The 22,343-nt window shown below is 46.6% G+C and overlaps 2 protein-coding genes across 5 annotated transcripts in view; both read right to left on the bottom strand.

The window, feature by feature from the left end:
* Window positions 1-372: 372 nt before the first annotated feature.
* On the bottom strand, window positions 373-5,808 carry TRIB1 (tribbles pseudokinase 1). The gene is made up of 3 exons (XM_066990736.1): window positions 5,269-5,808; window positions 4,551-4,843; window positions 373-2,676 (listed from the first exon to the last, which is right to left on the bottom strand). The coding sequence occupies exons 1-3, from the start codon at window positions 5,599-5,601 to the stop codon at window positions 2,208-2,210; spliced, it is 1,095 nt and encodes a 364-aa protein (XP_066846837.1). The 5' UTR covers window positions 5,602-5,808; the 3' UTR covers window positions 373-2,207.
* Window positions 5,809-14,250: 8,442 nt separating this feature from the next.
* Window positions 14,251-22,343, bottom strand: part of NSMCE2 (NSE2 (MMS21) homolog, SMC5-SMC6 complex SUMO ligase) — a 129,909-nt gene continuing 121,816 nt past the window's right edge. For all 4 annotated transcript variants that reach the window (XM_066990737.1, XM_013185015.3, XM_066990738.1 and 1 more), the window contains 3 exons: window positions 17,878-17,981; window positions 17,452-17,558; window positions 14,251-14,630 (listed from right to left, as the gene is read on the bottom strand). In XM_066990737.1, coding sequence (XP_066846838.1) covers window positions 14,516-14,630; window positions 17,452-17,558; window positions 17,878-17,981 — 326 coding nt within the window. In that variant the 3' untranslated portion in view covers window positions 14,251-14,515. The remainder of the gene's footprint in view (window positions 14,631-17,451; window positions 17,559-17,877; window positions 17,982-22,343) is intronic.

The following is a 22,343-nucleotide window of genomic DNA, read 5'->3' as shown; positions in this document are numbered from 1 at the left end:
CTGTGCCCAGTTATAAATGAATACGCAGGCTGAAAGGCAATAGGGTGCCTCAGGTTCCGCGGCTGACACCTGACAGCCAAACTAGACCGACTTTTCCAAAGCAGAGCCGCTTCCTCTGCCCCGTGTTTTTCAGGTAAATGGGACACGCTGTCCCACATAGCTCTTTCCACTCCCCCCCAGCCCCAGAGTCTGGGGACAGAGTTCCCCGTCCCCTCTCACCTTCATGGGGATTCAACCGGGGAGCTCAGGGGTGATGGAGCACGTGCAGGCAACAGCGAGGGGCTGACGTGTTTTGAGGCCAAAACACCTCAAACACTGAAGCCCCGAGACACCCTGAACTCACCCCAAGACACCACGAGGAATGGGAGCAAGCGTTATGAAACCAAGTTTATTAAAACTTTCTACAAGTCAGACTTTGTCATCCAGGTTTCCACATATATATACACATATTTACAAGTTGGACATAGTGTTTTTAGCTTTTCTGGCAGATTTTTTCTACCAATATATACAAATGTACTGTTCTTTTCCACAGAAGGGTTAAACTGTATCACAGATACAAAAGTCAAGCAATCATGAGAAGTTTAGTGCAACGGAGAGCTGTAGCGCCCTGCTCTTAATGCTCATGATTCTGTCAAGTTAGTATTGCCAACAATAATTCACATTAAATTGCTCTTTGACACCTCTTATTAGGACAAACAAGGTACAATTTAAAAAAACAAAACAAAACAAACCCCCACACAGTAAGGTATGTACAAAGTACACAGTCCATGAGGTATACATGGTATTCTCGCAGCGCGCGGTGGGACGGCGGCTGGCCGCCGGTCACCCCCGGGACAAATCCACGCTCTGTGCCGCGTCCGTGGGGTCCGTCACCCACCTCGGGGCCACCACAGACGCCTCCTTCTCGCCTACCGCAGACGGCCATCTCTTCATCTAAGCCGCCGGGCACAAGATGGGGAACACGGCAGAAGTTTTATGCAGGACTAAGCTTTACTTACCCCCAAACCCAGGAAGCTAATGATTTAGGTCTATTCGTTATCCACGCACATTGGAAAGACTATGAATAATCATGCAAAACAAAACAAAAAATTTAAGGGGGGGGGGGTTGAAGTATGTAGCCAGAGGCCACCAACATACCTGAATAATCAACTTAAGCGTGTACGGAGATTTTATTCTTAAGACTAACTTTCTGGGGGCAAGGGGGGAAGGAGAGGGGATGTGCTGTTCCTAAGAATCGAGCCCGTAGGAAGACACGAACGTGTTTACATACACTGTACAAGATACCCCTTATCGCTGTCCAAGGGAAGGTGCCCCACCCGATAGTGTTACGTTTTGGTAAACGGATACCTTTTGGCACTGGGAGCTAACGAGACCTGCCACTTGACCAGCTTCGCTGAGGGCACGAAGTCATACAGGACACGCCACGGTAACTTGAGGCTGAAGGCTATTTAAAATGATTTTGTGTTCAGCAAATGGCATCAGAGGGGACCCAGCTGGGAGATGGGCTATGTTCTGCGTCAGAAAGGGTCACGGTAGTGATCGCAGCAGTGATTTGCCTGACAGGAGGACCTAACAGCTTCGTCCCTGCGGAAAAACAACCAGCTGGGGCAACAAGCAGGTAGCTGGACGTGGCCGGTGGAGACCTTCCCTCACTAAAGTGCACTTACAGTCAGAAAACTACTTTGCAAGATGCCAAGTCAATCCCCCCTCCACCTTTTTTTTTTTTTCTCCCCAAAAGAAACAATTTTTGTCAGATTTGCTCAGTTAGAGACATGTCCTGTGCCCCCCTCATCCCCTGCACATCACTGTCCACATCCCCGAGCCACTGCGGCAGGAGGGGAAAGCCAAGGGCTGGCTTCGAGTCTCTCACATCGCCAGAAATAAGACTCTGCAACCAAAACGCAGCCGGTGACAGCGGTGGAGGGCACGGGAGGCAGGAGAAGAGCCAGGAGGCTCTCGTGAAGCTGCACGGGTCCTCCAGGGCCAGCGGGACGAGCCCACCAGCAGAGCGAGCGGGCAGGCGAGCCTCTGAGCATGCACTCAGGGAGCGGAGATCGACGGGCTGACATTTATTTTAAACAAGGTCACTTTTCTGATCATACTGGCACTTTAAGATGCTGTGAGTTTGTAACGTGGAAAAAAAATAAAATAATGAAACCCTACGGAGATGCCAGAGGTGAGAACAGCGAGGTTCTTGAGATTTCCGATTAGCAGAAGAAGGAACTAATATCGTCATTGTCTCCATGGTATTCTGGAACAATTTGATCAGAAGTTCCCGTCTCCTGGTCTGTATATCCAGGCTCCAAGACCGCCTCGAACCAAGGATGAAGCAAGATCTCCGGAGCTGTGAGTCTTTCGGAGGGCTCCCGCCTCAGGAGGCTGCGGATGAGGCATCGGGCTTTGGGGGAGACGTGGTCAGGAATACAGAACTGTCCACGGCGGATTTTGGAAAACAGAGTACTAGGGTCCGAGTCATGGAAGGGATAGCGTCCCACGAGCAGGGTGTAGAGCATCACTCCCAAACTCCACACGTCGGCCGACTTCCCCGAGTAGGTCCCCGTCGTGTTGAGGATCTCGGGGCTGACGTAGGCGGGACAGCCGTGTTTATCTGAGAGCGCGTCGTCTTCGCCTTTGATGATGTGCGTGTCCTCCAGGCTCTCCAGCCTCAGCTGAGTCCTGCGGAGGGGAGGGAAGGGAGCCACGGGTTAGAGATTTCGGGTAGCGAAACACAGGCAGAGCTGAAGGCAGCAAAGCCCTCCACCACGGCAGCCACCGCTCCCTTTCGCACATTAGCACAGAGGAAAGGAGTGGAAACAACTTTCTAATTTGCTGCGGAGAAGTTGTTTACCCCAGATCCGAGCGCAGAGACATGCAGCAGGTATGTGCTCGGCGATGCCTGCTTAGCGACTGGGGATTTTAGCAAGGTGACAGGCTCTCGAGGGACACCAGCAAGACTCCTCGCATGGGATGAACCACAACCAGCACATCTGCATGAGTTTTAAAACGCAAAATCCAGCTCTCCTGCACTCACAGTGCTCACCAGCTCGCCTGATTTTTTCGTTTGTATTATTTTTATTTTTTTTCCCTTTCCAGGTGATACCATATCCGCCTCGCCCCCCCCCCCCCCCCCCCCCCCCCCCCGTCTGGGTTAACTGGGAGCTTTTCATCAGCAGCGCCTCCGTTCACGTGCTGCGGCAGGGCTCCGCCGGCCGCGCCGCTGCGTGGATGTGCTAACTGCAGCCTGTCCTCAGCGTGACCTCCTGCTGCAATGCAAAATACCCATCGGTTCTGTAAACGGAAAATATGACTCAATGCGAACCGTGGGCCCGGGATTGGCCGCGGGAGCACTGAAACTGCACCTGTGCTGGTGAGCCCGAGCGCCTGCCTTGCCATTGCTTAACCCTCTTCTTGCCAAATGTGATGCACATGACACCAGCCTGTGCAACGCGTATTTCCAAATGAGCAAGGCTGTGTGCAATGTAACATTTCAACAAATGTTTCATCTTATTATGGGCGGGAAAAGCTGCAATAGTTTCCTTCAAAGGAATTACTTTCTTTGCATGTCAACATATGGTTGGCTGTGTTTTAAGGGGGGCAGTTCTGCTTAGTTTTCTTATCACATTCACAACCGATATCCTGAAGAAGCGTTAGCAGTTTAAAAAAAAAAAAACACGTTTTCTTCTGTTTCAATAAATCATCTCCAGTTTCATCAGATTAAGCACAACTCCATGACAGCTTCTACTTATTTTTTAAGCTTTCCACGGGACAAGCAGCTGGTCAGAGTCAGTTTTGCCGATTAACACAGTATTTCTGGCTCTGCCATGTGCAGTGATGGACTACAAGAGCAGCAAACACCCCAGGGAAAACGCTGAATGATCTTCCCTGACCTAAATTTAGAAACTAATTCCAAAAGCATGCCTGTGGAAGGGGGGAAATTGGAACCTCCTCGCTATAAACCGAGGCTTTAGGCTAAGTTTTACCAAAGCGTTTTTCTTCCTCGCAGGATATTTAACCGTGTCCCGCCCTCCCTCCTTTGCATGCCTGCATCCACGGTGTGGGGAAAGCACCACCACCACCGGTCGTGGAGGGAGCACAACAGCCTCGGAAGAGGCAGCAGATCACCTGACCAGCAGAGATTTTGGAGAGGAGACCCCTCTCCTGCTCCGCATCGGGGCTTTCCCCATCCCCTCCTTCCTCTCCCTGCCCCAGCCCTTGATTCATTCGACCCCGGCAGAGTCGCACACACGACATCTGGCACTGAGTGCCCAGACTATCGCCCCTTTGTCCCCCAGCGGGTGTCACCGAACTTGTGCTGAATGAGAGGAGCCTCACGGCGAGTTTCCTCCATTTCGTCAGTCGAGACCCAGCTACAAGCAGGCACGCACCAGTTGGATCCGTGACCTGCTCCACGCACGTGACGCAGCCCGCATCACGCAGGTGATGCCCGGCTTACACCACCATTCACGCTCCCTGGGATGCTTTTTGCCTTTCCACATGAGGCTTTCCTCCCTGCCCGCTCACCCAGAGGCTGGCCGCTGACAACCGCTTACCTTTCTTCATTGGAGAAGACAAATTTCCTGAGCTTGAGGTCACCGAGGACGATGGCCGACTGGTGGCAGTGAGCTACAGCCGAGACGATCTGCTTGAAGAGCCGGGCAGCCTCCTCTTCCCTCAGCCTCTTGCAGCTCCTCACATAGGAGTGCATGTCCCCAAAGTCCTTTTCGAAGAAGACATAGGCCTTGGTGTCCCCGAGGATCACTTCCACCACGCCGGTGATGTTCCGGTGCGACGGCAGCTGGATGTAAGGCCGGATCTTGTCCTGGTAGTGTTTGAGGGGGAACACCTGTGAAGAGGAAATTAAGAAGAAAGTTCGTTTTCAAGGGCGTTGGAAGCGGCCTCGCTCATAGCAACTCTTCCCAAACAATGACGAGGGAGCTGGAGGACAGCCAGGGCTCCGCGGGAGCGCCGCTCGCAGCGGGCTCCGAGCCCCTTTATTCGCATCGGCGAGGGGAAAGCAAAAAAAAAAGCAACCCGCAAACGCCAAACCTAAACCTAACCCCCCCCTAACACCTCACGATGACCCCCCTGGGGTACCCCAACCCCTCGCCTCGCCCCACCGCCTCAGCGAGCCCCTGTGAAGGGCGCTCCTCGCCGGGCGGCTCCGTGGCGAGGTTTCCCCTGACTTTTACCCCAAAAGAAGCCCCCGGGGAAGGGACACCCCGACTCCTCGCCCCCCCCCCCATAGCCCCCCCCCCCCCCCCAACTCACCTTACAGCGAAGCTCCCTGCCGGAGCTGACGCTCAGCGCCCTCGACACCTGCTCCCGCTCGGCCAGCGGCAGCAGCAGGTAGGAGGCGATGAGGCTGGGCCCCGCCGCCCCTCCGGCGGGCGAGGACGGGGCGCAGGGCGAAGAAGGGGCGCTGAGGCAATCCGGGGGGCCCGCGGGGCACTCGGCCAGGCGAGGCCACTTGGAGGCCGGAGCCTCCTCGGCGGGGCCGTCCGGGAGCGGCGGCAGGCGCTTGGCCGGGGCGCTGCGGCAGCGGGCGGCCGGCAGGAGGAGCGCGGCGGCCCGGCGAGGCGGCGGAGGAGCCGGGCGGCTCATGGGGGGAGCCGAGGAAGGGAGCCGGGAGGGGAGAGGAGCCGGGGGGGGGGGGGGGGGGTGTTTCGGGGTGGCTGTGGGGCTAAAGGAGGAGGAGGTGGAGGAAGCAGCGCGGCTGGCGCATCCCCCTGCTGTCCCCGCCGCAGCCCCGCGCCGTGTCCACCATCTGCCGCCGAGTCGGCGTTAAAGTAGTTGGAGGGTTTAAAAAAAAAAAAAAAAAAAAAAAAAAAAAATCGCTTTTCCCCCCTCCTACCCCGGCCCTGACGCACGGGGAAGTGGGAGGGGAGGAAGGCTCGGCCCCGCCTCGCCGCGCCCCGCTCCGCCCCGCGGCCCGCAGCGCCCCGCCGGGGGGGGCGCGGGGCTGCCGGGGGGTCCCCGCGTCCCCGGAACCCTTTCCCCGAGAGCCCGAGGCGCTGGAGACGAGGGAAGGGGCAGCCGAGGGAGAGGGGAGCCTCTGCGAAGCCCCCCCCGGAAGTGGCAGCGAGGGTTTGGTGTCAGAAAGCTCGGGGGGCTCCGTGGGGCTTCGAGGCAGCACCGCCGAGGCTTTCTGTGAGGGGTGAAACCGAAAAAAACCCAAGCCAGGCTGACCGTGGAGAGAAAGCGAGCCCCGCTCCATCGCCACGAGCCCCTCCTGTGTGCTTTCACCACAACCTCAGCCCCGCGGTTGCCTCACCAGCCGCTCTTTAACCTTTGCTCATCCCAGAGCCTGCCCCACAGCGCTGGTGCGGGCTCACCAGCATTCCTTCGGGAGCGTGGGCTTCACCACCAGAAATAACTCTACCCCTCGTTTCGAAGCCATGTGCCGTCCCCAAAAGGCACAGCATCCCCAAAAGGCACAGCATCCCCAAAAGGCACAGCATCCCCAAACGGCACAGCATCCCCAAACGGCACAGCATCCCCACGAGCAGCTGAAGCGGCCGGTGTGGAGCAGGATCAACCCCAACAGCCACCGGCCGGCTCAGGAGTGTGGGTTTAAAGCCACGTACAAGAGGTGTTCAGCCGGGACTGCCAGGAAATGGGAGCAAAAAATAAAAAAGAAAGACAACAAATCATCCCCGGAAAAAAAAAAAAAAAAAGCACAGACAGCTGTAGTTTTGACAAGAGTGCTCCAGAAGGAAACTCTCCCAGCTTTGCTGTTTACATATATGCAAATGTTCTGCAATCCGGTGCTGAGGCTCCCTAATAGCTGAGGGAGCCCCGGTTTTGTTCCTGCAGGCCCAGCACCCATCCTGCTCTGGTCCCCCTGCTTTAGCTGCAGGCAGGGAGCAGGATGGGGTCCCCGCCACTGTGGCGGTGATGCCACGAGCGCAGGTACCCGCTGGGATTCCTGGCGGATAACTGCACGGCGGAGCCCCGCCTGCCCTCAGCTACTTGTAGTGTATTTTAAGAAACACATGAAACTCTGGTGCTGGATGACTCACGGCATAGCAGTCCCATTAATGCATTTAAACATAAAATGCATATGCCATAAAGGGATATCCCAGGGGCTGCATTTTCCTTTCCTTTCTTTTTTTTTTTTTTTGTAACAGAAAGACAATTCGGCGAATGTTTGCAGATTGTTTTGGAGCGATTCACCGCAACGCAGAACGTGCTGGTTTATTTCGTTCCTCTTATAGGTGAAGCACGCACGCAGGCCCGTCGGACTTTTTTTGGTTTACGTTTCCCCTCCTGGAAGGCTGATGACGGGGATAGCGCTGCTGGCTGAACTGGGTCAGCGGCTTCTGCATTAATGCACCGCTTGCTACGTCCGAGAGAGCGTGAGGTGTGGTGAGGAGAGCGTGTCAGGGATTTCGGGGACAGGGGCATGGTGTAGGCGCTTGGCCAAAATAGCGACAGGCCTACAGAAAGGTACTCATGGGTGCTGTCAGTGTGCAGCAGCATCTGGTCGGTGCCCCCCGGCTGCTACACAGACAGAAGAGTTTTGGCTCTGCTGCCAAAATGTGGCTGAGGTGAACCCAGGTTAAATCTGGCCGGCAGAAGGTCTCTGCATGATGGGGGCAGCTCTTCCCAGCAGGAAACCTTCACTGCTTCTTTAAAACTGACATGCTGTTGGGTGCCCATACCATTAATATCATGACTGAACGTATAGTAGCGATGCAGAGTTAACAATTAACCAAATTAAGAGTGCTCCGTACCATATTCTCAGTCAGGTTTGGGTATGGATCATAGGGAAAGGTCCGCATCCAGCCTCCTCCTCACCCTCACCAAGTTCTTTCCAACATGCCGCTGAGCGGAAAGAGAAGTGATTCCAGGTTTGGGGTTTCTGTCTTTTCTAATTTTGGCTGATCCACAAAATAAAAAAATATATACATATCCAAAAATAAAACCAAACCAAACCACCAACAAAAAAAGAGATGCCAAGGGTGGCTGGCCGCACAGCACTGGTGCTTCTCAGAGGGCCGAAACTTGTCCTCCTCAGCCGTCTCTGCCACTGCTTGCATGCGAGCCTGTTTTTTTACAGACCGGTGCAGAAAGAAGCAGCAATTCAAAGGAGAGTTTTGTGGAGAGCAGAACTGCTGCAGCATTTCAGCATTAGAAGGTTTTTGCACGACGTGGGCTACTGCACCTGCCATAGCAGACTCGTGTTCAGACACACTGGAGGTCACTTCACGGGTTTTTGGGCATCCAGGTGTATCACCCACATTAGTGCCCTGAAATCACAAGCCATTGGGGTCTGCCTTCTTCTCCCTACTCAAGCTTTCATCATCTCATCCCCTCCTCCCACCCCCCCCAAAAAAAAAAGATTTTCCTTGAGCTACCTGCTTAGCATACACAAAGAGAGAAACTCAGCTCTACCCAGCAAATACAGGGAACCAAACACCCGGCCCTGGATGCTCCAAGAGCAGTAAGGTGGGGCAGGGGTGGCCCTTGGGAACACAAGTCCTTGTCCTTGGCAAAGGACAACAGTGCGCAACAGGCACTTCCCAAGTCCCGAGGAAGTCTAAGGAGTTCCCAGCCAACGGGAACCTCGGGCATCCCTTCTCCTTGCATGTTATTTTAAGGAAATTTTTCTTCTGTGGCATTCAAGCATCTACCTGTCTCGCCCTCAGCCCGTGCCTACGCTCACCTGCTCAGCTGCTTCTCCTGAGATGCTCGCAGAGTTATCTCCACTGCTCCACTTCTCTGACCCTTTATCTCTGTAACTGGAGCAGCCGGCGGCAATGAGAATTGTGTAACCATCTCCCCACTTCCCAAGTGCTTGGGACAGGTCTGGTTACTTTGATAATGTGTCTCCTGGGATACACAGCGTAAATCTCTATTAGATTAGGCCACTTATAAATAAACTGGGCGCTTGCTATGGGAAGAAATTAAAAAGTCATTATTTTAGTTATCGGATGACGGACGCATGACACACAAATGTCTCAGTGAATATTAAACTATCAGGCAAATGATGTAAAATAACTATCCTTATTTTACAAGTCATCTCAAGCCATGTAATGATATTTAAACTACAGCTAGCCTTTAAGCCAGTAATGTAAAACCAGCAGAGAGCCCGTGATCTGCTACGGAGTTGCTGTATACTCTTCCCGTGCAGAAAAGGCTCGAAGAGAAGTCGTGTGGCCAGGTGATAAAGAACTTAAAAGCCCCGCTTTATAGCAGGAATCACATCTGTGGTAACCCTACAACCAGCCTTACACATTGTGAAATTCAGTGGCAGATTCAATGCTAAGATATAAAACACATGACAGGCATGTAGTGACATCAAAAGAACTGAAATGTAATGGCGTTCAGATGTCTCCCCTCGAGCCCTCCCAGAAACTCTTCTGAGGGCTGCTGTTGCTAGGAAAGCCGAATAATTCCCTTTTGATAACCCTGTTGTTATCAAATCCAGGGAGTCTCATGAGCAGCACCTCCTGACTTCGTTCCTGTGTGGACCGAGGAGCATGAAGGCTTCTTCTGTTGCTTGTGAGATGTGTGAAGGCTCAGGTTTTAAACCTCAAATCTTGTTTTTACTTCAGAAGTTGATTGCACAAGCGGACAGTGAATGAGCGTCTCTCCATTTCCCTTGCGGTCAGAGAAGATCCTATTCATACTGAGTTTACAAGCAAACACTTCCTTTGGTAAGCTTCCCATGCAATTCAATTCATGTGCGTGCTTTCAAGCTCTGTCGGCGGGTCGGGACTAACATCCGAATAACCGCGTGAGGCACAGTCTCTCCCCAGCCCCGCTGCTGTTTTTAGGCAGCACTTTGAAACAATAAATCACACGGGTTGTAGGTAGGTTGACGCCGTTCTGTTAAGAGATGATTACTCATGCAGAAGGCTAAGCACATCCATGGGTACCCATCGCATGATTTACACGCATCCCAGGATTTTACCTGCGTAACAATCAATGTGATGTTCCTCCCTCTTACAGTTACTGGCTTGCAGCCTAGAATCCGCTGGCACCTAGACACAGGATCCTCCTCTGGGCACTGCTGTGACCGTGCCATGTGTCTGAAATAATGTGCGTTCACTGAAAGTGCTTTAGGACCAGAAAATAAAACCATTATTTATGGAAGATTTGGAATCCCTGTTTGCAGTCAGAACCCTATATGTTAAAAATGAAAAAATCTTTGCCGACTGGTAGCTTTGCAGAAGAATCTGCACTTGTACTGAGAAGCCATCACTTTAAAGCTTTGGCACCAGCACGAGAGCAGAGGAGCTGTCCTTAGGATATTCTAACAGCTTCCACTCCAGGAAGCATGTTTCCTAGGAGCATCTTACCCACTGCATAACAGAGCACCACCCCTCAGTGAAATGCTCGGCTGACAGACCACACAGTACCTCAGGGTCCACACAGGGGGATTTTTAGGGCAGGCGAAGTTTAACATTCACTTGAAACTGCAGTGGAAGTTAATCGAGTCCCACAGTGAATCCTGCGCTCGCTTTGGCCACAGCACTCGAGCTATTCTTGAGAAAAAATGTCATGAGGTACTTGTGACCACAGGTAGGTAAGACCTTTGTCATCAGCCACTCATGAGGAAACATGAGTATATCCAAGAGGACATTGTCTAAAATAAGGCAGTGTGTTGGCCTTGGCTGTTGAGTCATCGGTATCACTTCCTCCAGCCCCTGCTCTTGCTCCGGGTATTTCTCAAGGGAGCACTGACTTAGCCTTAGTCTTTTTGATTCTTCTAGAATGAATAAGATCACAGCTCAGGAGCAGCAATGATGAATATATCCTTGATTCAGAGGAATGTGTGCTCCTTTTAGCACAAGTGTGCTAAATCTTCCATGAGATGCCTGCCTGATTAGTTCTTCTCTTCACACGTCATGGCTCCACTGATTTGAAGGCTTCAGAGGGAGTCTCTGGTTTTAAAATGGAGAATCTGTTCCAGCGAGAGAGCTGTGCTAATGGCTCGTGCCCCAGGGTACCACTGAAAGCTTTCGCATATAGATCTCCCATGCCTTTCAGTTGTTTTAATGTTTGATTAGGCATTTCTTTAATCAGCCAAAATGCTATATGGAACTTCTCCGGCCGACAGAGAAGGTCAGTGACAGACCCTTACTACATCTAACATCAGGACCCCAACTATATCTAGGTTTGCTGTATTTGTAAAGGACCCCTTATGCAACAGGAAAAAAAAAAAAAAAAAAAAGCTTCACCTCTGAGTTTCTTTCCTTAAATATTGTTGCAAAATTCCTGACGTCAAACAATGAGACACAAATTACCCTGTGAACTGTTAACATATGCCTGTTTACATATGATATCTTACAGCCAAAACAGATTAAGATTTGAAGCTTTAACTGCTGTTGTTTCCACTTCTGTGAATCATACAGATCAGCTTATTCATCCCAGAAACTTATTTTTATTCTTTAACTCTTGCAAGCTACTTCCAATCAGAGCAGAGTCTATGTGGGGCATGGGACATGTGGGAACAGAGAGGTCACTGCTGTGTAATGAAGCCCAGACTTCGCAAATGAAAGAGCACAGAGCTGCCACTGACTCCAGCCACCCCGATGAAGCAGTAGTGTTTTATAGCTTCCACCAGGTCAGTTGATAGGCACAGAAGCCTTCTTTATTTGCCAAGGCAATTCTGTCCTTCCGCCTAGTAAATACCAGCTGCAACTCACGGTGATGACCAAGCCTGGATCACTTCAATTCCAGAAGGAAAATTACTTGCAAATATCAACGGTAAGAGAGAATCAGCCATGAAAAAGCAACAGGATGGCTCAAATTCTGGGTTCAGAGAAAAATACATTCATTCATTGTACTAGGATTCCTTGGACCCAGTTTAAATTCAGAAAGGACAAATATTTTGGGGACCAGGGCTTCACTGATTGCAGTAAATACAACAAGTTTTCTCTAGCGGTTGAATCTGTGCTGTACATCACTGATTTTGACGGGACCCTTTTAAGTACTCCAGTCAGCAATCCTGGCATAAGTGCATCAAATATTTGTCTTTTTCTGAATAATATGGCTGTGGCCATACTTGAAAAAGAGGTATATGATGATTAAAGAAACCTTCCTCTATATAATTACATACACCTCACAACCTCATATGCCACTGTTAGTAAAGCTAAGCAGAGAAGCGCTCCCAAAAATCAGTCCATTCCTCCCAGCTGAAGACTGGGAAGGATTTCAGAATTTATAGGCTCTCTGATTCACTAATGCTGCCCAGCTCAGGCTAGCAAAGGAGGAAAGGAAGGAAGGTCACGTATTTTGCCATCACCATGCCACCACCTTGTAGGTACAAATTAATCTGGGTATAATTTAGCATTTATAATGTTATGTATTATTTGAAGGCATATTCAAGCATCCCAACACCCACATGAACTAAATTTGAGGTGCGATACTAAGGCCATGGAAATTGTAGACACATCTTTGCATCTGAAAACTTAGGAGCCTGAATACCAGTAAGGATTGAATTAGACCCATGAGGACAACATTACTGCACCTCTATCAGAAACTGCAAACTGTCGAACCACCGTAGGTTTCACACAGGTTTCTGTTTCTGAGAAAAAGCTACCAACAGCTTAGGACGTCCCTCCACCACCACCACCACCACAACCACCACTTTTGTTTTGTTTTGGTTTGTTTTTTTTTACTTTTTTTATTCTAATACTGTAGTTAACATCCTCCCTTGTGGTATTTAATTGTATCACTTTCCTGAAAATCAGCAACCCACCTTCTGAAAAGCTATTAGTCTGAGACCCGAGATGTCTTAAAAGGGACCTGACTTTCAGACATAAGCAGACAAACAAGTACACACTGCTCAGCCCCCCCAAGCCTCTTTCAAATATTTCAGCTGGGCTTCCAGACAGAAGTACTCCTGATCGCTACTGAGTTTTGAAAAGATAAACCTTTGGGGTTAAACCACATTATGAAAATTATCCAGCTAATTCCCATGAAGTGTTTTGAACACAAAAGCTCAGTGCAAATAATAATGGCCCAGTTCCCTTTTTTAGCTATGAAATCAGCTTGCAGATTAATATTCTTCAATTACAAAATAATAATTTCATCTTGAAGTGGTTTGCACTCGAAGTGCAATTGGGGTTAATAACGGTCTAATAAAGGAAAGCTGTTAGCAAACAGCAACCCAGAATGAAAAGCTTAGCATTTTGGTAACGTGGTTACATTTTATATTGAATGTCAGGTTGTAAGTTCACAAAAATGACCTAGGAAAACAACATCTAACCCACCAAGGAACCCAAAGCTCAAAGAACCCTGTATTTTCAGTTTCACATATGCCAAGATATTTTAATTGGACGAGGGGGAATGGCTTTAAACTAAAAGAGGGTAGGTTTAGATTAGATATAAGGAAAAAATTCTTTACTCAGAGGGTGGTGAGGCCCTGGCACAGGCTGCCCAGAGAAGCTGTGGGTGCCCCATCCCTGGAGGTGCTCAAGGCCAGGCTGGATGGGGCTTTGGGCAACCTGGGCTGGTGGGAGGTGTCCCTGCCCCTGGCAGGGGGTTGGAACCAGACGGGCTTTAAGGTCCCTTCCAACCCAACCCATTCTGTGATTCTGTAAGTGCCACCTGACCACCAACCAAGGCAGCTCTTTTTACCTATGGCTGTTTCTGATGCATATACCTAGTGCCTCATCTGCTAGTCTGCAGATCAATTTAGGTAGTAAATACTGTCACAAAGCTTAAATCTTTTCCTGAATTTGTACCTAAATGCATGGATATAATATTTGATTATCTGCTTTTAAATTCAAGTCATATGGTTACAATATATTCGTATTGTCTACAAATTAGTTACTGGAACACATCTGTAAATAATTGTAGTCTCCTAACATACAGTATTACAGCAAAGCTCCCTGGGAATCCCACACACACACAAAATCTGAAATAAAAGCTCCTGCATCTCAAAAGAAAAGGGTAAGTTAGTGCAGAGTGTTCAATAATTATAAGAATGAGGCCAAGATCCCCAAAGGTGAGTGGTAAATGTGTGTCCATACACAAGGTACAGACGTGTAGCACTTCCTGCAAATTAAGCTCTTCTAAAGTTTCTTGAGGTTTGTATCAAAACAGGGAAGCACTCCCAAGCGGGGTATATATCTTGGGTAAACTGTGGTCAGAGTGCCCAACTCTGAGTATTCCCAGCATTTACAGACAGTAACAGAACTATCTGAAACATTGAGCAAAGCGATCACTAGTAAATGCTGGCAGAATTTGCATCTCTAATACACCAAAAAGAAAAAATTAACACGCTGACAAGGAAGGTTAAATAATGAAAAACACATTTTATTTATCAAATATAAGATTTCTGAATTTCAGGAAGGGGAGAAAAAAACAAGCTACACTGGAATCCCTCGTATTTGGTAGTTTAAAAAAGCACTTCCAGCTACAGCTGAGACCTTCAACTTTGCCTATAAATGAAACCCTTTAAATAACAATCAGTTACACAACCTGCTTACAATCAGCAGCTTATCTCACAAGATCTCTAATAACAAATTTTCTTTGTGGCAGCAACATATCCAGCTGACTTCTACAGCGTTGACCAGCTTTGTTTATTCTGACTGTCAATCGCTCTTTTAAGTGCTTCATCTGGCACTAGATCTGATTCTTTTACATCATCATGGCTACAGCCAATTTTAGGGCAGCTGTTAAAAAGAAAAGAGAGACTCCGGTAAATGAGAAGAATTGTATTAGTCAGATATAGGCTTTTAAACAACATCTGCTGTTTTATTGTATTTATCTGGGATTCACTCTCTCTATCAGCAACTCGTTACCTCTCTTCCGCTTCACCAGTTCTCTGTTGGGAAAAATAAATCCGTTTATCTAAATCGGTGGGAATCAACAGCTGAAGGAAGGAACACGGGGAGAGGTGGAGCCTCTCACCTGCGGATCGCTCTCTTGCTCCCTGTAGACAAGCTGCCTGCATTAGTAACGATACTAACATTGCACAGAAATCTTGCTATGCTCCTTTCTCTCTTTGAAGTCCTCTCTAAGCTGCAGGTAACTACCTCTTACCCTGTTAACCTGCAGTGGAGCAGTATAATCTTCTCTGATAGATAAATAGGGAAATTAATTTCTAGGGAAATAGATAAAAGAGAAGGAGACTTGCAGGGGCTGACTGATGAATCAGTGAAACATCTAGTCGGTGTGAAAATTTGCCAGTCCTTTTATGAACTGAGAAAGCACAGAAAGGAGAGATGGGGTCAAATTAACAGCCTCTAAATGAAGATCAAATACAAAATGGCTTACAACTACTTGAGACAGTCAGAGGAAGATACTACTGTTGAAAAATATTCAGGGACCAGAGGTCATTTTCCTTTGGCAGTGGCCCAAACATACACAGATGGTTCCAGTGGACAGAAATCATGCTTTTTCTGACTTTTTTCCCCTATTAGGAATAATCTTTATCTCGGGTGCTGAACTTATTTACATTCAGTACTCACAGCTTTTATTCCAGACGTGCCCACAGCTTACTGCGTTTGTCATGAGTAAGTCACTTAATTGCTCTGTGCCTCAGTTTTCCCATTTATCACCTTATTAGAGCAATAACTTCACAGATTAATGAATAACAAGTCCTAAGAAAAGCTTCCAAGGTTTTCTGTAAACACCAAGTGTTAGTGTGTCCTTCCACGCAGTGGAAAATTGTGAGCAAACCAGATCCATCAGAACTGCCTGAAGAATATGGCACGTCTGCCAGCACAAAAGCTGGTGGCTGTGCCTGTGCCAGCTGGAGAGCTGCCGCTCAGCCAGGGGACTGCCAAACACACCAGAAAGCAGCAACACGACCAGAGTGGTGTGCTCGAATGAGGAACTCCTTGCATGCACTAGCCTGGCTTCCCACCACAGCAGGCTATGGTTTTGTAAAGACTGACTGCATTTTCTCCAGAAACGTTAAAATTACAGCAGGTCAGTGAGACAGTGGGCAGGGAAAAGCAGGCAATCTTTCTTAATTTAGTTACAGTGAAGCTTGGTTATTGCTGGGCTCTGGCTTTTCTAGCACGTTGGAGTAACTACTGTAACAAAGGGAAGGTTGCAAGCTCAGAACCCAAGATTAAGAACTGCCAGGATTCAGACCGCACAAATCACTTCAGTTTGGGTATAAGGTAACTTTAAAGCTGGGCATTTTACAGCTTTGATGGTTTTTACTCTATATTTTCATGGTAGTAGAGTAGACTTTTTCCTGATGGATTTAACAACACAGAGAAATGTCTAGATATGGACGTCCTAAATTCAGTTCCATATTCCAGAAGGTATTTTGTGTAGTGCTTTGGGGCTGTTGAGCACCTGCTTCCTAGCCTGACCCCATCCTCCAGAACTCTCACTTTGTCCCCTCCAACTTGGGAGCTATTTCCCAGCTCCCCTTCTTCAGAGAGCCATCCCCATGGGTGCCTGATTTAGTAGTAGCACTTTCCTGTAGCCAGGAAGACGCATGGAATAAGAAGTCCTGCTCTACCTTTGTACCCATGTGGCGGCGTGTGCAGAGTAACAGAAATGCCAGAGCTACCGATGGAGGAAGTAAGCTGACTGTAGCGTTATCTTTGGAGAAATCAGGTCTAAAAATCACTCTCTAAAATCAGTCTCTACAGTCCTTCCTGAGCAAACTGCATATTTATTAAAAAGTTCACAACTTGTAAGTTTCCATGAGGTCATCGACCCCCAAGCATCAAGCTCTAGCATTTTTGGTGCAAAACCAAATGTGAAATTAATAACGACAGCTCATGATGACATAGTACGTCCACTACACTTGCTCTAAAAAGTGTTTGAGTCCCTTTTCCTCTCTTTTAGATTTAGGTGTTGGGGGTTAGCTTTGGAAATTCAAAACAATTCTAAATTTGAAACTTACCAGGGAGAATTTCAGGTTTAATAATTCAACTTTTACATGTTTGCATTCAGCGAAATATGTCCTGCATGGAAAGTGCAAGTGCAAGCTGCTTTGGTGCTATAAAGTCAGAATTATCTCATTGCACTGCAGTGAGAAGTACACAATCCCATCTGATCATTCTTAAACTCTATACTACCTGGGAGGTTGACTTTTAATATTTCTTATTTCTAATTGTATTGGAATATAGCTGCAAAAGAGAGTGCACAGCGGAGAGGTTTATTTTTTCATTAACCCTAAGGCTTGCTAAATAAGCAGTGGAAATAAAATGAGCAACTGAATTTTATGAAGCTTCTCTTTGTTGTTCACAGCTATATAAAATCTCTTTTATTCTGTTGTGCAGGTACCGTGAGTAGCTGTAACTTCCCCACACACTTCCTGAATATTTCCTTGCACATTGTTTTCATTAAAAAAAAAAAAGATCCTTCATGCGTACAGTACTAATGAGGAGACTGTGACTTGGGCAGACACTGAAGTATTACTTCCTGCAGCCTTGCCAATCCAAATACATTTCCTAGAACAAGTGGAGTAAAATTCCACTTACACAGCAAAGCAAATAGCTTTTCCACACATTCTTGTTAGCTTACCGGACGTTTTTCTTTTGCTGCTTTCGAGTCTGGATAATTTTTAGAATGGCATCTTGTTCATAGGAATGCCCACAGACCTTGTTTCGAACCGGCTTCTTCATTTCCACCTGTAATCAATAAGGTTTTATTTAAAGGAACTGATAATGCCCATGAAAGTGCTTCTTATGAAATGTATGCAAAACAGCAGGAAGTCTGTTTACCACTCATACATTGCATTACACTGAGATTACGGGGTCAGGTCCCACATGGTAAACTGCATTGCTACTTATGAGGTGTTTTTTTCCAAGCAGTGTTGCTCCTTTCTGATAATGCTTGTAATTTTTACTGCCTGATTTTTCACAAGTATTACAGATTTGTAATAAACAAGCCAAGGAAGAATACGAAATAGCTATTTCACAATCTGTTATAGTAGCAGTGATAGCATACCTGTGTAATGGGACAAATGAAGTTCACCTGACTCTGAGTCACAGCTATATCTTCATCGATTTGTTCAATGGCATCATTATCATTATTATCTGATTGAAGGCGAACTATAATAGGAAACAAGACAATTTTCATTTAATATTTAATATAGATAGCCAATACTTAAAATAAGCAAATAAACTCCAGCATATGCCAAGCATTATCTCACAGCGGTATCTAATATGCCACAACATATTTCTGTATCCACTCCCTATACTGCAAAAAATATCGTGCTGCAATCTCTGGTAGAAAATGTAGATTTTTTAATTGCAGACAGATTATTCATTTTGTTTTTCTTTTTGGTTGCTATTTATGGCCAATGTTAGTAAGGAGAGCTGGAAAGGAAAGCAAGCTGGCCTAAACATACTTGTAAAGTCTTTGGTTTTCCCTTTTCAAGTTCACCAAAAACCCGTAGCCTGCAGATGAGTACCCAAAATCTAATAAAAGACGAGGTGAAGCTTTTGCAGATTTGGCAGTCCTGCCCTCAAGATCAGTTGTGTTTGAATGTCATAAATGGGTTTGCTATACAGCCTGGATACACAGTATACTCCTCTAAAAGGAATTTGTACTATTTATCATAATACATCATTTGTAAAGTGATGCCACTGTATTTTAACAAGACTGTAATTAGTGAAAAACAAAAGCTAGGAATGTGCTATTTGAGATAGACAACAGAAACGTTATTGGAGTAACCTTAAAGAGGTTACCAAAACGAAATACCGTAGTCTCCCAGAGTACACCTGATGGCTTGGGGCCAGGGAATGAAGGGCAGACAGGCAGGAGGAAATCCACCTTGAGCCAGAGATGCTGCAGGTCCCTACCTTTGCCAGAACAAGAAGGCAAGGTGTAACTCTGCGCACCCACGGGCACGCCAGCCTGGGGTTTCATGCAGAAACTAATTAGTCGGAGTCAAATAACGAGACACCGGAAGAGCTAAGGAGAGTTCCGTGTTGCCAAGTGTAACCTTAATAAATGCCTACACGTTGTTTTACCTTTTCCTAACTTCGTCCTGTTATTGTGAATCTAGGCTTTCAGCTGAGTGCATTTGTTTATCTTTAAGTGTTATCTGGGAATACGAAGTTAACACCTGCCCTACGTTTCCGTTCCTTTGGGGGAACTCGGCAGTGTTTTTGCAGCAGTGCCCCGGGGCGTATTTCTCAAGGTGTCCCAAGCTGAATGGGACATTTTTTTTTTTCTCTTGCTGCACAAGCCAGTTTGCAAGGCAAGAACACAGGGTTCAGAGAGGATGAAATCGTTCAGTGGCCTGCCTTGGCTTTGCCTGCCTATGAGGCAGTGAGAAACACAAGCAAACACCGAGGGTTTAGAGTCATTTTAGGATTTTGCCTTCTACAAAGTCTCAGCCTTGGTTCCCTTTGCTGCAGCTGCTATCGCACGCTATCAGCCCATCTCTGCATCCCTGGTATTCAGTCCTCCACATCTGTTAAGGACCAGTGTTTCCTAACTTACGGTCAGTCCTGCATGCCTGTACAATGCCATCACCTTCCGGATGATAACAGAAGACATCACCCTTGGAGCAATCAGAGTCTCTCACACCTAGTCTAGACGGAGCAAGCACGTCTCCGGTTGAGGGACTCTTGGCATGGGGGTTGCAGCCACCACTCCACCACAGCACCTCTCGCTATGCCAGCTTTCTTCCCTTGTTTGTTTTTCTTCTTCCTTAGGAGAGCTTGCCCTTCTCTCCATCCCATACCAAGAGTTTTTCAAGCACTCAGGAAAGTTTCTGACCCAGATGCTCCTGCAAATACTTACGCAGGCAAGCATCAAGGGTATTCCTCTTTCTGTTAGCAAGGCCTCACTCAATCAGCACGGTACAGATGCAGGGGGAAGAGGGGCTCAAGTACCAGATGGGAATAATAATTGTACGGCTTTCATCTCCAAGAATATTAACGTGCCTTTATCTGATACTGACCCCCTAACAGAAGCAAATATTTGCAAATCAGAAGGAAAAAGCGGGCAAAAGTTACCTATAAATACTGAAACTGCAGTAGTATAGACAGCAGAAAAAGACTTGCATCAGTTACCAGTTTTCTATTACTTTTAGATTGCTCATATATACAGGTTATTCACTTAGTATTTTGAAGAAAATACAACTTTTTTTCTAAAAAGTTTTATTTTTTTAAAAAAGGAAGCTTTTGAAATACAAAGCAATGGGTGAAATCCCATTTAGACAGAAAGACCAAATAATATTCCAAACACTGGTAGGAACAAGTTTCTGCATGGGCTGGTTTGTGTAAATACCATACTGCTTTTCTTCCTATGAGTAATGCCAGCAAAGAACTTGAGATTCCGAATTTCCTTAAATTCATGTATTTGCAAATTTTGACATACTGCAGCTCCAACCTTTCCTGCTGAAAACATCTGGAAGCACACATTTAAGTGTGCTGTACTTTGTTTCACCTCACACTTGGCACATACCCTCAGTGTACCCAAGCATTGTGTCGGCCCATGAAGTTAGAATGCAGCGGTGCTAGCAAGATCGAGCACGGGTGCTTCATTACAAAGGATGATTTTTATTTTTTATTTTTTAATCAATAATATTTAGATGCCGAAGAAGCTGGGTAAAGTTTTAAAATGTGCAGCTTGTGGCTTTACTTTTAATCTAAGCATTCCAAGTCAGGCACGTAAGTGGCCTCTTCTGGAAGAGTGTTCACCTCGTGCAGCACCTTTTGACTTTGCTGAGGAGTTACCCCTCCACTCATCACTTCTGCATGCGTTTACTTAGGTACTGACACAGGAATTTAGGAGACTGTGTTGAAGCATGCAAGTCTGAAAATGTTAGCTCAAGCTCAGGTGCCAGTGCTTGACTTTCCCTTGAACATCTCAGGTCTCGAAATTATGTGGGATAAGTCATAGTCTAGGTTTACTTCTCTGTCTTACCGGCTTTGGAGGTGATTTAGATGCCTCACATTTAGCGGCTGAAATAAGTTAAGCTGAGACCCGTTCGTGGTAGGTGGGATATATTAACCTTCATGGATTCAAACTCTCCTCTTGCTGCAAGCTCATCTTAAGCACTTCACGTTGGGACTTCATTTGCAGTGACACTGTAAGCAGTCTACCAGAGCAGGGTCCTGGTTTCAAGTGGGCCCTCTTTTTGTCACGGCACAAATGAATAATTATTTAAAATATTTCCTTTTCATAAGCAGCTAATATTTTTAATAATAAATACGTAAGTCTGGGATGATGCAAGTGATACCTCAAACATGTCAATAGCAAATTAGCATAAATCAGATAAAACTCCCACAGATTTGTTGTTATTGCTTGATGTTCTAGATTACAGAAGGAGAGAGGAAAATAACTCTTTCAATTACAGTAAAATTTGCAGAGATGACACACAAGAACAGACATACATACATCCCAAACTGGTCAGTAGGATGTTCTAAACCGTATATCTACGCCCATAAACTCATATTGGAAGATGTTTTTTTTAAGGGAATTTTACCAAATGAAATGTAGAAAAGTTTCTAAGTACGACTTCTCTATAGAAAGAAGAAATAGGAACACCAAATCATGCATATTTCAGCTAAGTCAGGTTACATTTTTCTAAAACTGGCTTTTTCTTGCAAATTAAAACCAGATGCAGAATACACTAAGTTATTGTTCCTGAAATTCAAATGTTGCCTTAAGCAACAGAAGTACATACGTCTATTTTGGTACTCTAACGTATGACATTTTAAGAGACTTGGGACTTTCTAGTTTTCTATCCCAGCCAACTGAAATCTATTACGAGCGTGTTAACACATTTTCTATCTGGCTATCTCAGCAATGATGTTTACAGGTAATCAGTGCCCACTGTTGTAATAAAACTGCATTCTCATAAAGGTATCTATTTTTGGTAACACATCATAATGAATTTTGCAACTGCCAACTGTTTTTGACTTATTCAATTTTAATTAAAAGCGGGTTGTACTTTATATCTCAATCACTTTCATCTCTTGATAAAAAAGTGACTAATGTGCCCTAGCTCAGTTTTTACCAAGTCTGCTGAGAGACTGCGAACTTTTAAGCCAACTTTCAAAAAAAGGAGAAAACCAAACTGCAGAGATATTAACTGCCATGTTGTGGATTATACTAAGTGTGGATAGTATACATATTAAAAAATAATAATAGAGGAAAGCTCCTCTTTGTTGTCATTTCCACTTTTATGACAGACAGACTGCTGTCTGCTCGCTGCTTCCAGGGCTAACGACGTCTTCTACCCGATTCCTGTTTCTCTAAGGCGGAGGGAGAAGTTTGCTATAACCTGGCCACGAGTAAGTACATGTTGCAATGTGAACTTAATTGATTTCTTTCCTTTTGTGCTGCACCATTCTGCCTTCTCACCTGCCATCAGTCTGACGCTAATCCCGGAAATCAAAGCGTAACGTTAAGCATGCAGGATTGAGGCTTTGTAAGACTGAGCCAGCAGACAG

The sequence above is a fragment of the Anser cygnoides genome, chromosome 2 (assembly GCF_040182565.1).
Source record: "Anser cygnoides isolate HZ-2024a breed goose chromosome 2, Taihu_goose_T2T_genome, whole genome shotgun sequence".
NCBI lineage: Eukaryota > Metazoa > Chordata > Aves > Anseriformes > Anatidae > Anser > Anser cygnoides.
The sequence above is the reverse complement of the archived record's forward strand: the minus strand, read 5'-3'. Positions and strand labels throughout refer to the sequence as shown.

Excerpts from the sequence above, each read along its gene's own strand:
- TRIB1 (XM_066990736.1), bottom strand. The coding sequence starts at position 5,601 with ATGAGCCGCCCGGCTCCTCCGCCGCCTCGCCGGGCCGCCGCGCTCCTC. Across the intron at positions 4,844-5,268 it reads GCAGGGAGCTTCGCTGTAAG|GTGTTCCCCCTCAAACACTA; the intron begins GTGAGTTGGGGG and ends TCCTCTTCACAG. Across the intron at positions 2,677-4,550 it reads GTCTTCTCCAATGAAGAAAG|GACTCAGCTGAGGCTGGAGA; the intron begins GTAAGCGGTTGT and ends TCCCCTCCGCAG.